General features: G+C 43.2%; 1 protein-coding gene across 1 annotated transcript in view; it reads right to left on the bottom strand.

The window, feature by feature from the left end:
• NFATC1 (nuclear factor of activated T cells 1) overlaps positions 1–12,035 on the bottom strand; it is a 122,141-nt gene extending 110,106 nt beyond the window's left edge. Inside the window, 2 exon segments of the mRNA XM_032222210.1 lie at positions 2,706–3,807; positions 11,653–12,035. Coding sequence (XP_032078101.1) covers positions 2,706–3,807; positions 11,653–11,737 — 1,187 coding nt within the window. The 5' untranslated portion in view covers positions 11,738–12,035.
• Positions 12,036–12,527: the final 492 nt, after the last annotated feature.

Below are 12,527 nucleotides of genomic sequence, written 5' to 3' on the forward strand. Positions count from 1 at the left end.
CCTGTAGACAACTCAATGAAGGACTGCAGGCCAAAACTATCTTATTTTAATGACCATGTTTAAAACCCATACTAGGAAATAAACAAATAAAATAAAATCATTTTGAAAGAATCACCAATGACCCAAGCAGTGCCAGCCCTGCCCTCTCGCAATGCTTGGAGGCTGTATGGATCTGGATAGGGGATAACGGACTTCTGCTGAACCCTGGTAAGGCCCAGTGGCTTTAGATACATGGAGCTTTGGGATCTGAGACATTAACATCTTTAGTTATGGTTGGGGGTTGTACTACCCCAGACATACCAGTGTGCAACTTGGGGGGGTTCTCCTGAACTCGTGACTCTTGCTCTAAGGGCAGAGGGCAGTCATGGCTAGGAGAGCCTTTGTGCAATTTCGTATTATGCATCAGTTGTGCCCTTTCCCTGCACTCAATCGATCAAGCCATGGTCATCTCATTCTTGGACTATTGCAACACGGTCTACATGGAGCTATCTTTAAAGAGTATTCGGAAGTTACAGCTCGTGCAGAATGCAGCTGTGCAGATAGTTCCTGAGGTCCATGTTACACCACTGTATCATGAGCTGCGCTGGTTGCAAGTTTGCTTTCGAGTCAAATTCAAGGTATTGGTTTGTACCTTTAAAGCCCTTCATGGCATGGGTTAAGGTTATCTGAGGGACTGTCTCACCTCAATGGGATTAACTCGCTTCACCTGTGCCAGCAAAGGGGCATGTTGTAGACCCCATTGGTCAAGAAATTCTGGCTGGCAAGATCCAGGAGAATAGTTTATTTTTGTCTGCCGTGGCTCCCACTGGAGCATCATGCCTCTTCCCCTCCCCGAGGTAAGATCTGCACCCAGGGGCCCTAACAGGTGCATGTCATGGTGGAGACAGTAAATAAATTAAATAGATCTCTTTCTTGGGAGCATCTTGTTCCCTTCCTCTCCATTTCTGTCAATTTTAAATCAAGTTTAATACTACAACTTATTATTTCAGTGGTTTATATTGGTGTTTATTACCTATAAGATGTCTAGAATCGTGGCACGACAAAACCGCGAAACCCTTATCCGCGGAGACATAAGCGCGTCGCTAAAGCCGCGACGTCATCACCGCCGCGACAACAGCGCGGCAACAGAAGGGCGCTTTAAAACGGCGCCACAGCAGAAAGCCGATTTCAATTAAGGTAAGGGTTAGGATTAGGTTTAGGGGTTTGTTTTAGGGTTTGTTTTAGGGTTAGGTTTAGGGTTAGGTTTAGGGTTAGGTTTAGGGTTAGGTTTAGGGTACTGAGTGCTTGGGAATGCGCGGATTTGCCCTCCGCGATTATGTCATCGCGGTAGGGTCGCGTTTTTCCTTAGCGCTTCGAACGGCGCGAATTAGTCTTCGCGCTTATGTCTCCGTGGATAAGGGCTTCGCGGATTTGTGGTGGAACTGTCTAGAATCATCTCTAGGTAAGATGGGTTGCATATGTTAAATAAATGAATAACCTCACATGTGTATACCTGGGGCTAAGAATTTTTAACTAAGGACTGACAAGGATGTTTTTGAAACAAAATCACCCACCTCTATAAACCAGTCCAACATACTATAAAAAGACAAATACAAACAAAAGCCATACAAATCAGTAACAATTAAAACAGAAATGAAATATTTGCATTTTTTCTGCTATAATAGTAAATAAAAAAAATATCACAAAAAAAGCTAAAAGTAAGCCTGTAGTGTTACTGCAATTCTATTTTTCATTGTGTGGTATATTCCCCATGTAATCAAGCATTCACCATCTATTTTCAATTTTGTAAAAGTAACTGTTTTGATTATGGATTTTTTAAAAATACTACCCAGATAGGAAACTAAGGTATATCTAACAATCTAGGTGTCACGCCTGGAAGCTATCTTTTAAGAGCCAAGGTGGCGCAGTGGTTAAATGCAGCACTGCAGGCTACTGCTAGATCAGCAGTTCAGCGGTTCAAATCTCACCGGCTCAGGGTTGACTCAGCCTTCCATCCTTCCGAGGTGGGTAAAATGAGGACCCAGATTGTTGGGGGCAATATGCTGACTCTCTGTAAACCGCTTAGAGAGGGCTGAAAGCCCTATGAAGCGGTATATAAGTCTACTGCTATTGCTATTGCTATTTTGCCTTTTGGATTTCAGGCCTGCCACACTTTCTACTGTGGGAGAATGGGAAAGGGTGATTATATACAGTTGGATAATCTGTAGCCATAATAACATTCTTCGAAAGTCAAGGTCGCTTTTGTCCCTGCACCTGGACAGCTGTGGAAGGAAGGAATCTTTCTTCGTGGCAATGAAGGATTGGACCATGTGATAGACTTGTGGGTGTTGGGACAGGATCTTGAACTTTCAACTGGGTGGGAAAACCTGGAAGCTTTCAGATTTGGGTTTTCCCAGATGTGCCAACATGGCTCTTTTAATAAACTGGAAATTTTGAGGGACCTCTTGCCTCTGATTCTTATTCTATTTTGGATGCTATTTGGAACCCTTACACTAGGGAAGCTGGTTTGAATTTGCCTTTACCAACCAAAGTGAAAATGAATCTTAAAATACCATGTAACAAAAAGTTAGCATTATAAAAATGATTCTGATTGTCTATAACTACCGTGTTTGAAGTACTAAAAACAAAGGCATTATTGGGAGGAGGTAAAGCAAAAGAGAAAATAGAGACTTTTCTTTTAAAGATTACATCTAAAGAAACTGTACCTCATGTATGATGTTGGCGACAAAGGCTTTGATTTGGCCCACTGATAGGGATACTGGGGAACTGAAAGATACTGATCACAGAAACTTCCTTTCCTGATGTGCTGGAACCCAGGAAACTCTTCTGGTGATAAATCAGTAATCGGTGATATGGTCCCCTGATCATCTCCACTAGGTTCAGTCTTGAGTGCCATGGAGGGAGTATGATCTACTGCAGTTTTCCTAGACTTGATAGGAATTCCATCATTCATATCTATTGTGCTGTCAGTAGTGAGGGCATTAATTGCGGCGACAATGGCTGAACTGGTATATTGGTTAGTGTTTCCCAACCATGTCTCATCAGTCACACTAACCCTTGGAGAATTCTGGGGAGAAGGGGTTGGGGAGTGATGTGGAGAGTAGGATGTCTGTCTGCCATTCAAACTGTATTTTCTCTTATTACAGGGAGAGGATGGTCTGGAGTTGCGAGAGCTCAGCCAGTTTTCTTCAGTAATACTTGTTCTGGGAGACGTGGAAGGAGAATGTCGGGGTGAATTAAGGAGTGTGCAGGGAACTAAACTTCGCTGATACCTCTCCTCAGTTTCATTGGTCTTGGGTGATACACATGGCGATTGCCAAGGAGATGTCTGGGGTGAAGTATAAGGATAGGAATAATTTGATTCATAGGAGGACGCTTCTGAATTGCAACTTCTGGAAGACAGGCTACTGGCTGGGCTCAGACAAGATGGGTCCCTGTAAGCCTCAATATTTGGTAAATTCAAAGTAGCAGTAGAAGGCGATCTCTTGGTGTTTTGGGTGGATTCATCAACCTCAGCTTCATGGAAGAACTGGTTGTTGTTTTGATGAAGTCCTAAGTAGGTGGTTATTTCAATTCTAGGACTTTCTAATGCTGGCACTCCATTAGGTCTGACACTTGGAGGCAAATAATATCCAGCAGTGCTATTGTCAGCATGCCCTCCATAACCTGAAAGATGATTAGCTGATGAGACATTTGGAATGACTGGAATAGACGTTTGAAGCCCGTGACATGGAGTTGGCAGTGAAGAATGTGCCACGTTTAGAGGCAAAGTTGAATTTATATTTGAAGATGCATAGTTATAATGTTCTGCAAAAAGATAAAAAAGAAAAAGAAAAGACATGAGATGTTGCACATAGACACAAATTAATTGATTAATAAGTCCTTTCATGATATAATGAATATACTAGTGTTTTCTCCGGAATCAAAGCCTATCTTAAGCATTTCAAAGATGGCCAAGAGCTAGTGTTGTTTAGCCATTGAAGAACAGATTAGGGCCAAAGAGTTCTAGGTTCTGGGTTTAAGTCCACCCTCAACCATGGAAACTCATTAAAGATTTGGGACCAGTCACCTTCTTTTGGCCCCACCTACCTCACATAATTATTTCAAAAAAGAAATTGGAGAAGGGAAGGCTACATATACACTTTGAACTTCTAGAGAAAGACAGTAACAAATAAGCTTTGCCGTTAACCAGCTCTTGAGTTCTTAGACTCCATTGATCTTTTTTTAAAGTCAGGATTTGCAATGGCATCCTTTATAACAGGACTATCAAGTTATTTTTGAGCAGAGTATTTAACCTTTAAATGGTGTGGCAGAATCAGACCAGGGCCAAGGGCCAGGACATACAGTACACTTAATTTATTACCAACGTAAACAGAAATAAACTTAATGCAGTGAATATGATCACTCTCCAATATAAAATAATAAATTGTTCTCTTTCAGCCACATAAACAAAACATGGAGGGTCTTGAGGGCTGTTATTACAGAATCTTTGGATGGTTTTTTTTTCCAATTTTTTATTTTATCAATTTCATATATACATTCACAATTATATGATCTCATAAGTGTTATTAATAATATGTATTTATAACAATTTTTTCCCTACAGTTGACAATATACTTGAAAATTGCTTTCTTACCATCCCATAGATCCATCTTATCTTACAACGGTCCTACTTCTTCTTCCCTCCCTCCCTCTTTCCTTCCCTCATTTCTTCTCTCCTACTCTCCTTCCTTCTCTCCTTCCTTCCCTCCTTCCTTCCCTCCTTCCCCCTTCCCTCCCTCCTTTCTTCTCTCCTTCCCTCCTTCCTTCCCTCCTTCTCTCCTTCCTTTCCCCCTTCCTTTCCTCCTTCCTTCCCCCCTTCCTTCTCTCCTACATTCCCTCCTTCCTTCCTTTCTTCTCTCCTTCCTTCCCTCCTTGCTTCCCTCCCTCTTTCCCTCCCTCCTTCCTACCCCCTTTCTTCTCTCCTTCCTTCCTCCTCTCCTTTCCCTTCTCTCCTTCCCCTTCCTCCCCTTTACCCTTCCCCTCTTCTTCCCATTCCTCCCCTCTTTCCTACTCTTACGTTCCCTCCCATTCTTCCTCTGCCTTTCCCTTTCTAGAATCTTTGGATGTTACTGCATGAAAGTCCATGTGAATAAATTGCACACTTTATTTAGCATTTCTGGGATAAAAAATGCAGAGATTCATCTTGCATCCCACAGCAAGGATACAAGCTGCTCTTTGCAGACTCCTTCTGAATTGAGTAGAAAGAATGGAAATTATCCAAGTAACCTTTCTTGGTACCCTCAAAACATTCAAAGGCATCTTCAACCTCCTCTATCATAAATTATGTAACATATAGGAAGCATTACAAACAAGCTTTTTAGAAGATACGGTTTAACAGTATGAACAACAGAAAACTGCATCAGCTTAAAAACCAATAGATTCATTCTGATATATTTTGGTTATAAATTTGGTACAAGTAAACCAAGCTACCTTCTCTAAAATGGCTAAATAGTAATAACAAGTAATGAAGTATATTTCTTGTAGGCTTCTGTGATCTGTACCATGATAATGCAGAAGACGTCTGCAGGCCTACCTCTACACATAGGATCCCCATATAGCCATGATGGCACACGTGCCCAAAGTGGCATGCAGAGCCATGTTGCCTGGCACGTGCAGTGTCGTCCATTCTTATTCTGGGTTTCTGGTGCGCATGCACATGTGATGATCAGCTGGCCTTCGTGCATGTGGCAGCGCCAGGAACTGGAAGAGCTGTTTTCCAGCGTGTGCATGCGTGTCGGCCAGCTGATCATTGTGTGCGCATGCACCAGTAACTGGAAATCTAGCTGGCCGATGTGCATGTGCCTGCTGAAAACTGGAAGTGCATTTTCCAGCACGCGCATTCCCCCTGGGCATCTCCTCTTCCGGATCACGTCCCAAACAAGCGCAAAGCATGCACATGCTCACTTTTCGGCACTCAGTGCCGAAAAGGTTCACCATCACTGCCATATAACACCCAATAGGCACCAAAAGATGCACCACTCTTATTGTGCCCATCAGACTCTATATTCTAACTACATTGTTACAACTGATAAACGTAGCAATAGCAATAGCAGTTAGACTTATATACCGCTTCATAGGGCTTTCAGCCCTCTCTAAGCGGTTTACAGAGTCAGCATATTGCCCCCACAGTCTGGGTCCTCATTTTACCCACCTCGGAAGGATGGAAGGCTGAGTCAACCCTGAGCCGATGAGATTTGAACCGCTGAACTGCAGCTAGCAGTCAGCTGAAGTGGCTGCAGTGCTGCACTCTAACCACTGCGCCATAGGCCCATTTTACAGCCTATGTTGTGGCACTGAGGACAGCAAGAACAGCACTAAGGCTGTGGCAAGAGCTATTCATGCTATCTGGTAAACAAAATCTCTCAAGATTCACTTGGAATTGGATTTTGACAGGCAAAATTCAAGTGAGTTACCCGCAGAACTTTCGTGATACTATCTAGAAACTTTGTTTGGTTTTTATTACACTCAAGGAAGAGGACAAAGCTCTCAATTCTGTTAGTTTGGCTATCTGTTTGTTAGACCCTGGACCCTCCTGGGTTGTTAAGGTGACCTGGAAGGTGACCATAGGGTGGATCCATATAGTGGTTTCATGCTCACTGAGAGACGGGTGCTCTGCTAAATCATGACCCGACAAATGCACGAACAACAACAGCGCGCCGACAAAAGCGCGATTTAAGTTAAGGTAAGGTTTAGGTTTAGGTTTAGGGTTACAGCGCGCTTCTGTTGGCGCGCTGTTGTCGGCGCGCTTCAGCACTCATTCGTCGGCGTGCTTTTGTTGGCGTGGTTTTGTCACCGCGGTTTAGTCAGGCGCGCTTTTGTCGTTCGCGCATTTGTGGTGGAACCCTGCTAAATAAATAAATAATAATCGTGGAACTATAGCTACCACCTGGAAGTTATAGTTGGTTCAAAATGCAGCAGGCTTCAAACTACCAGAAAAGTGGCCAATCCTGTGAATAGTCTACGACTGGTGAGAAGAAAATATTTCCACAGTTAAGTTTAACAGATTCCCTAGAATAAAACAACCATCCCAACCCTATCTCCCTTTTTATTCTTTTGCTACTCTAAATGAAACAAAACAGCATAAGGAAGCTACTGCTCTGCTATCTTTTCATACCTAGCAAAAATTGCATCCATGTTTCTTTATTTTTAAACGAGATATTTACTACAATAAGTTGGCTCCAATTTACAAAATACACAGGAGAGGGAAGTGCTTCTAAATACTGGTCTGAATGTTGACTCTCCTGATTCATTTTTTTTTTTACATTTGCTAAATTTTACCTGCCGAGCTGAATTCAGATGATTGTGTGTTTTCAATTTATTAAACTAAGTGGAAATCAATTGTGCTCCAACACAGCATATAATCTAATTTCACCCTCCTTTCTCATGTTGAATTGTCCTCTCGCCTTTGTGGTAATAAACACATTTATGTTGTGAGATTCTGTATTACTGCGCTACATAGCCGACCAATTAAAGGAGAATGAGAAAAAAAGGGGGGAGGGCAAAATTAATTCAAAATTCAGTTTTTCTCTGAGCCATGCTGTTATTCTTTCTGAGGCACACACAGTTTTCCATGATCCTTGTGAAAAGGTACATTATTCTATTGAGCAACTCCTCAACGCCTAGTTCTTGGACCTGTTGGAATGACATTTTTTATCCCTCCTTTTCCATGTGCATGTGATACTGTATGCTTGCATCTACACAATTTCTCCAGACGTCTGAATGAGAGTGATAACAATCCCAAGTATTTCTAAAAGTGGTGGCTATGAATCTGCCATTTCCACTGCTCCAACTATTCTTGTGTCAATTTTTTGTTATCAACCCTGCCTCAAGTTTCAACATGCTGTTGGCTTCAGTTGCTTTTTAAGAATTCTTGAGTGATTGAAATAAAAAGGCAATGCAGGCATCCTCTCATTTCCTCTACATATAATGTTTGCTTCCTTCCTCTCCCCCCCCCCCCCCCCCGCAAATGCTCCAGGCGATGTCACTCCCCTAACATATACACTGAGATCCGGAAAAGCTTCGTTAATGATCATGGCTCTATTCCCAACTGAACTCCAATGTTCCTCTACTAGTTAAATGACAATGTTGATAAAGGACATACAATATTACTCCAGCTGCTACAGAAGTAGCTCCATGACGTTTGGGCCTTCTTTTCTTTCTTTTTTTCATGTTAAACACCATTAGTACATTCAACACCTATTATACGCCTATTATTTACCAAAAGATGTCCATTAACATCCAGGTGTGGAGCAGCACAAATAAAACAAGGCTTTTTCTTTTTCCAGCTTGGCGTTCCATCTAAACCTATTGTAGGTGCTATTCTAAAATATTGACGCCTAATTGCTTATACGCTGTTTGCACAGAATATTTTGACCTGCGCAGAAAGCAGGAAATGACTCAAAGATTACCCTCAACCAAAAACCCACACAGAATGTCAGTCATCATGAGAAGAAATGGATGCAAAATTCATACATGGAAGGAAAGAGCACTTTCAACCTTTTTCACACACTTACCAACTCCTGAAATTGTTTCCAGGAGCAGATCAGACTCACATTTTGCCACCTTCGATTTATACACTACACATGTTACTTTCCTATGAGAAAGTAGATACCCTTATTCATTCCCTCAAAGAAGACATGGAAAAGACTGAAGTGCATTACAGAGAGATTCACACAGATGAATTGCAACGCAGTCTGATACATGGATAAAAACACGTTTAGGGCAAATTGATATATATCTGGTCTAAAATTACATTTCTTGTAACAGCAACAGTAATACTGTCAGTGTACTGTCAACAGCATGTATATATCCCAGAAATAAACATTATTGGATAATGGTTGCATTGCTGAAGGCTTACCTTCATGATGTAAAATCTAGGAAAATATTAAATCTATTGTACAGGAGTTAACACAAGAATAGTTTTTGAATGAACAGCATGGAGTCTTCTCTAATTTAATGTAGTTACAATGGACAAATAGTTAAGAAAGATATATCCATCAAAGAAAGTAGAGGAGGGGTGTCAAACTCAAGGCCTTCGGGCCAGATCCGGCCTGTGGGGTGCTAAAATCCGGCCCGTGGAGCCAACCTAGAAATTTCAAAGGACCATTCCTAGTCAAATAATATTTTATGCAAAATTGTGTATTATTATGGGTAATAACAAGTGGACTTTCCTTTTTTTTAAAATGCACTAAAATAGTTGGAATAAGATAATAAGGAAAAAAACTGTGACCTAATGGAATTAGGATTATCTCCACTTTTCTACACCATGCCTTCCCAGCTGGTAGAAGGCAGCAGTACTTGGTGGATGAAGTTGGAACAGGCAACTCCATTCACACTTAATATTTGAGGATTTGGAACACCTGAATTATAAAGTAGACATGGGGAACCTGACTAAAAATCTATTTCTTTTTTAAAAAATTTTTTATTTCTCATATATACATTCACAATTATATGATCTCATAACTGTTATTAATAATATGTATTTGTAACAATTTTTCTCCCCTATAGTTGACAATTTACTTGAAATTGCTTTCTTACCATCCCATAAACCCATCTTATCTTACAACAATCCTACTTCCTCTTCCTTCCTTCCCTTCTACCTTCCCTTTCTTCTCTCCTTCCCTCCTTCCTTCCCTCCTTTCTTCTCCCCTTCTCTCCTTCCTTTCCTCCTTCCTTCCTTCCCTCCTTCCTTCCCCCCTTCCTTCTCTATTTCATTTACAATAGAGTAGCCCTAAAACAAGCTATTATCTATTTCATTCTCAGAGTTATGTATACTTTTCAATTACTTTCCAGGCTGATTGCACCAAACATATACTGATTAGGTTATTATCATTCATTTTCCAACTTTGTGATTCCACAGCCTCCGAAAGTGAATTTCCAAGTTTGCCTCTTAGGGGTTCTGACTCACAACAGAGAATCTGCAAGTTGTATGAATTAGGTCCATACAACTGTACACCTTCTTTATGTCAGCTGCATTGTAATATGGAAATTTCATGCTCAGAGTGCAGTGCAACCTATCATCTAAATGCCTGATGGAGTCTGGGTTAGGAAGGAAACATACTGGGATATATATATATATATATATACACATACATACATATGTTATATAAACAGGAAAGTTTTCAAGATTGTTTTTCTGTATCCAATTACACTAATGCCACTGCACAGCCACTAGAAATATACAAAGGCTAAAATGGGGATTGGAATCTGGAGGCTTGGTGGATCCAGGTATTTAGTTTACATACCACAGAATTGCAGCTTCCCAAAAGAAATCTTTTCAAACCATAGTTTATATAGGGTCACCTCCATTTATGTGGCTGTAAAACCAACATTACCGTACATTATTTGTGTAACTCTCATACTCCAGTTGGATTTCATCACATCCTGGATTAAACGGACAATCTGAGGGGATATTTATAATCTATATATTAGAGTCGCCTTGTGCTGTGAGATGGGGCGCAAACAAATTTAAATAAATAAATAATAAACACTGAAATGCAGTTCTTCCCTTGTTGAAAGCCAATGCAGGAATAAAAATCTGTTCTATCTCAGGACCCTGCATGAGATTTCCACCCTCTTTTGCAAATTTGGCAAGCCCCCTGGCTTAGACCACAGGTCCAAGGAACACCATATGCTTTTAACCACTTTTATCCTACAGATCTTCAAGGCTGATCCACAAGACCCTAGGTGGGTTTGTTACAGGGGAACCTGCCACCCACCTTACCCCTTGCTTGCTGTCCCGTCCCCCCACCTCATTTTTTTTTCCTTACAAGTTCCCAAGCAGAAGTTTTAGAAGTTTAGAAAACAATTTTCAGCCAGGAGCAGTGACATGAAGGACTGGCCCTTTCTAAAAGTTCTCCAATGAAACAGTAAAAGTCTTTTTTTGGTTCCCCCCCCCTCGCAAGTCCACTTGTGAGGAAAACAAGTACAAATACACTTCAGTAGTAAACCTGCCTCTTGTCATTATTTTTTTTTGCAAGTTCCTTGATGGAACAGAGAACAACTGTCTTTAGTTTTGTTTTGTTTCCTCCGGGTGAAGTTGGCAAGACTTCGGCCGGTTTCCCCTTCAATGAGAAAAACAGTAACATGGTGGAATTGTATTTTTTGCGGTGGAGGAAGGGATTTTTTTTTTAAAAAAAAAGGGGAACCCGCAAAGCCGGGGCCGCGAACAACACGGTTGGAGCCAGCACAAGGGCAAAGGGGTTTCCGCTTCATTTCCAGCCCATCTCTTCCAGCCGCGACTCTGCCCCAAGCCCTTGATGAGGCGGCTCCTGCTCGCCCTTTAGGAAGTAGTGAGGAGAGACACCCGCAAACCCGAGCTACTCCCCAAGGGCCGCGCTCCGCTGGCTTTGAAGGAGGCGGAGGAGGGAAGGGAGCGTCGAAGGCGAAGCGATGCCTCGAGCCCAGCAACGGGCGGCGCTTCGAGCTCCCTCCCTCCCTCCGGTCCCCAGGCTCAGCCTATTGTGGAGACGGCTCTTTCCCGTCCCAGAAGAACCGCTATATTTAACGCGCTGCAAATAAAACGCTCCTCTCGCCCTCCCTCTCTCCCCGCGCGCCGGCTCCCCGTCCCGTCTCCCTCGAGGGCGGTGCAGCCGCTGCCTCGCCACCAACCTTTGCCGCCGGCAGCCTCGCTGCTCTGGTTAAACTCGAAAAGGAAATCGAAATCAAACTCGGGATCTTCCTCCAGGCCGCTCATGGCTCGACGGGCAGAGACCCGGCAGGGCTACCAGCGCGCCGCCGCCTCCTCCTCCTCTCCCGGGGCTGCAAAGGGGCCGGAACGTCCCGTCCCCCCCGAGTCCCGCAGACACCTGTTGCGGCGGGAGCGCTGCGGGCGATCGACTGCTGGCTTGGCCGGCAAGGGAACTCGCGGCCTCGGGGGTCGCGCCGGCTTCTCCGCGATTATGCACCCCGGCCGCCTGTGTGACTGGCAGGTCCCAGGACGCCTAGGCAGCTTCTCCCCGGGTCGGTGCAACGTGACCTTTGACGAGCGCGGCTCGCTCCCTTATCTCGCTATCGCTGCCTGTCTGCGAGATCCTCCTCCTCCCTTTGTTTATCTATACCCGGAAACATCAACAATCTAGTTGCTCTGCTCCGCGAGCCTCTCCGGTTCCTCATTTTAAAATAACCCCTCGCCGCTCGAGTTACATACAGCCCAAAGGGGTTTGGCCCTGGCCTCACTCCCACCCGGGCTGGGTCACCAAGAGAAGGGAACCTCCGGGCAAAGCCGGCCGTACTTTTGAGCTGGAGTGAAATGGCAGTGGGTTTGGGCTAATTGGGAAAGCGCGGCAGCAGCACCTCCTCAGCCTCCCGGGCTCTTAAGTTGTACCTAGTTAGTAGTGGAATCCCAGGACTGTGAGGCTAAACCTGGAGGTAAAAATACAATACACGGAGAAAGACAGTGACAAATAGGGACGGGACTTTATTATTTTTTTTATCAGCTCTGTGTTGGGTTTAATTATGTATAAATCACAATTATAATTAAATTA

The sequence above is a fragment of the Thamnophis elegans genome, chromosome 8 (assembly GCF_009769535.1).
Source record: "Thamnophis elegans isolate rThaEle1 chromosome 8, rThaEle1.pri, whole genome shotgun sequence".
NCBI lineage: Eukaryota > Metazoa > Chordata > Lepidosauria > Squamata > Colubridae > Thamnophis > Thamnophis elegans.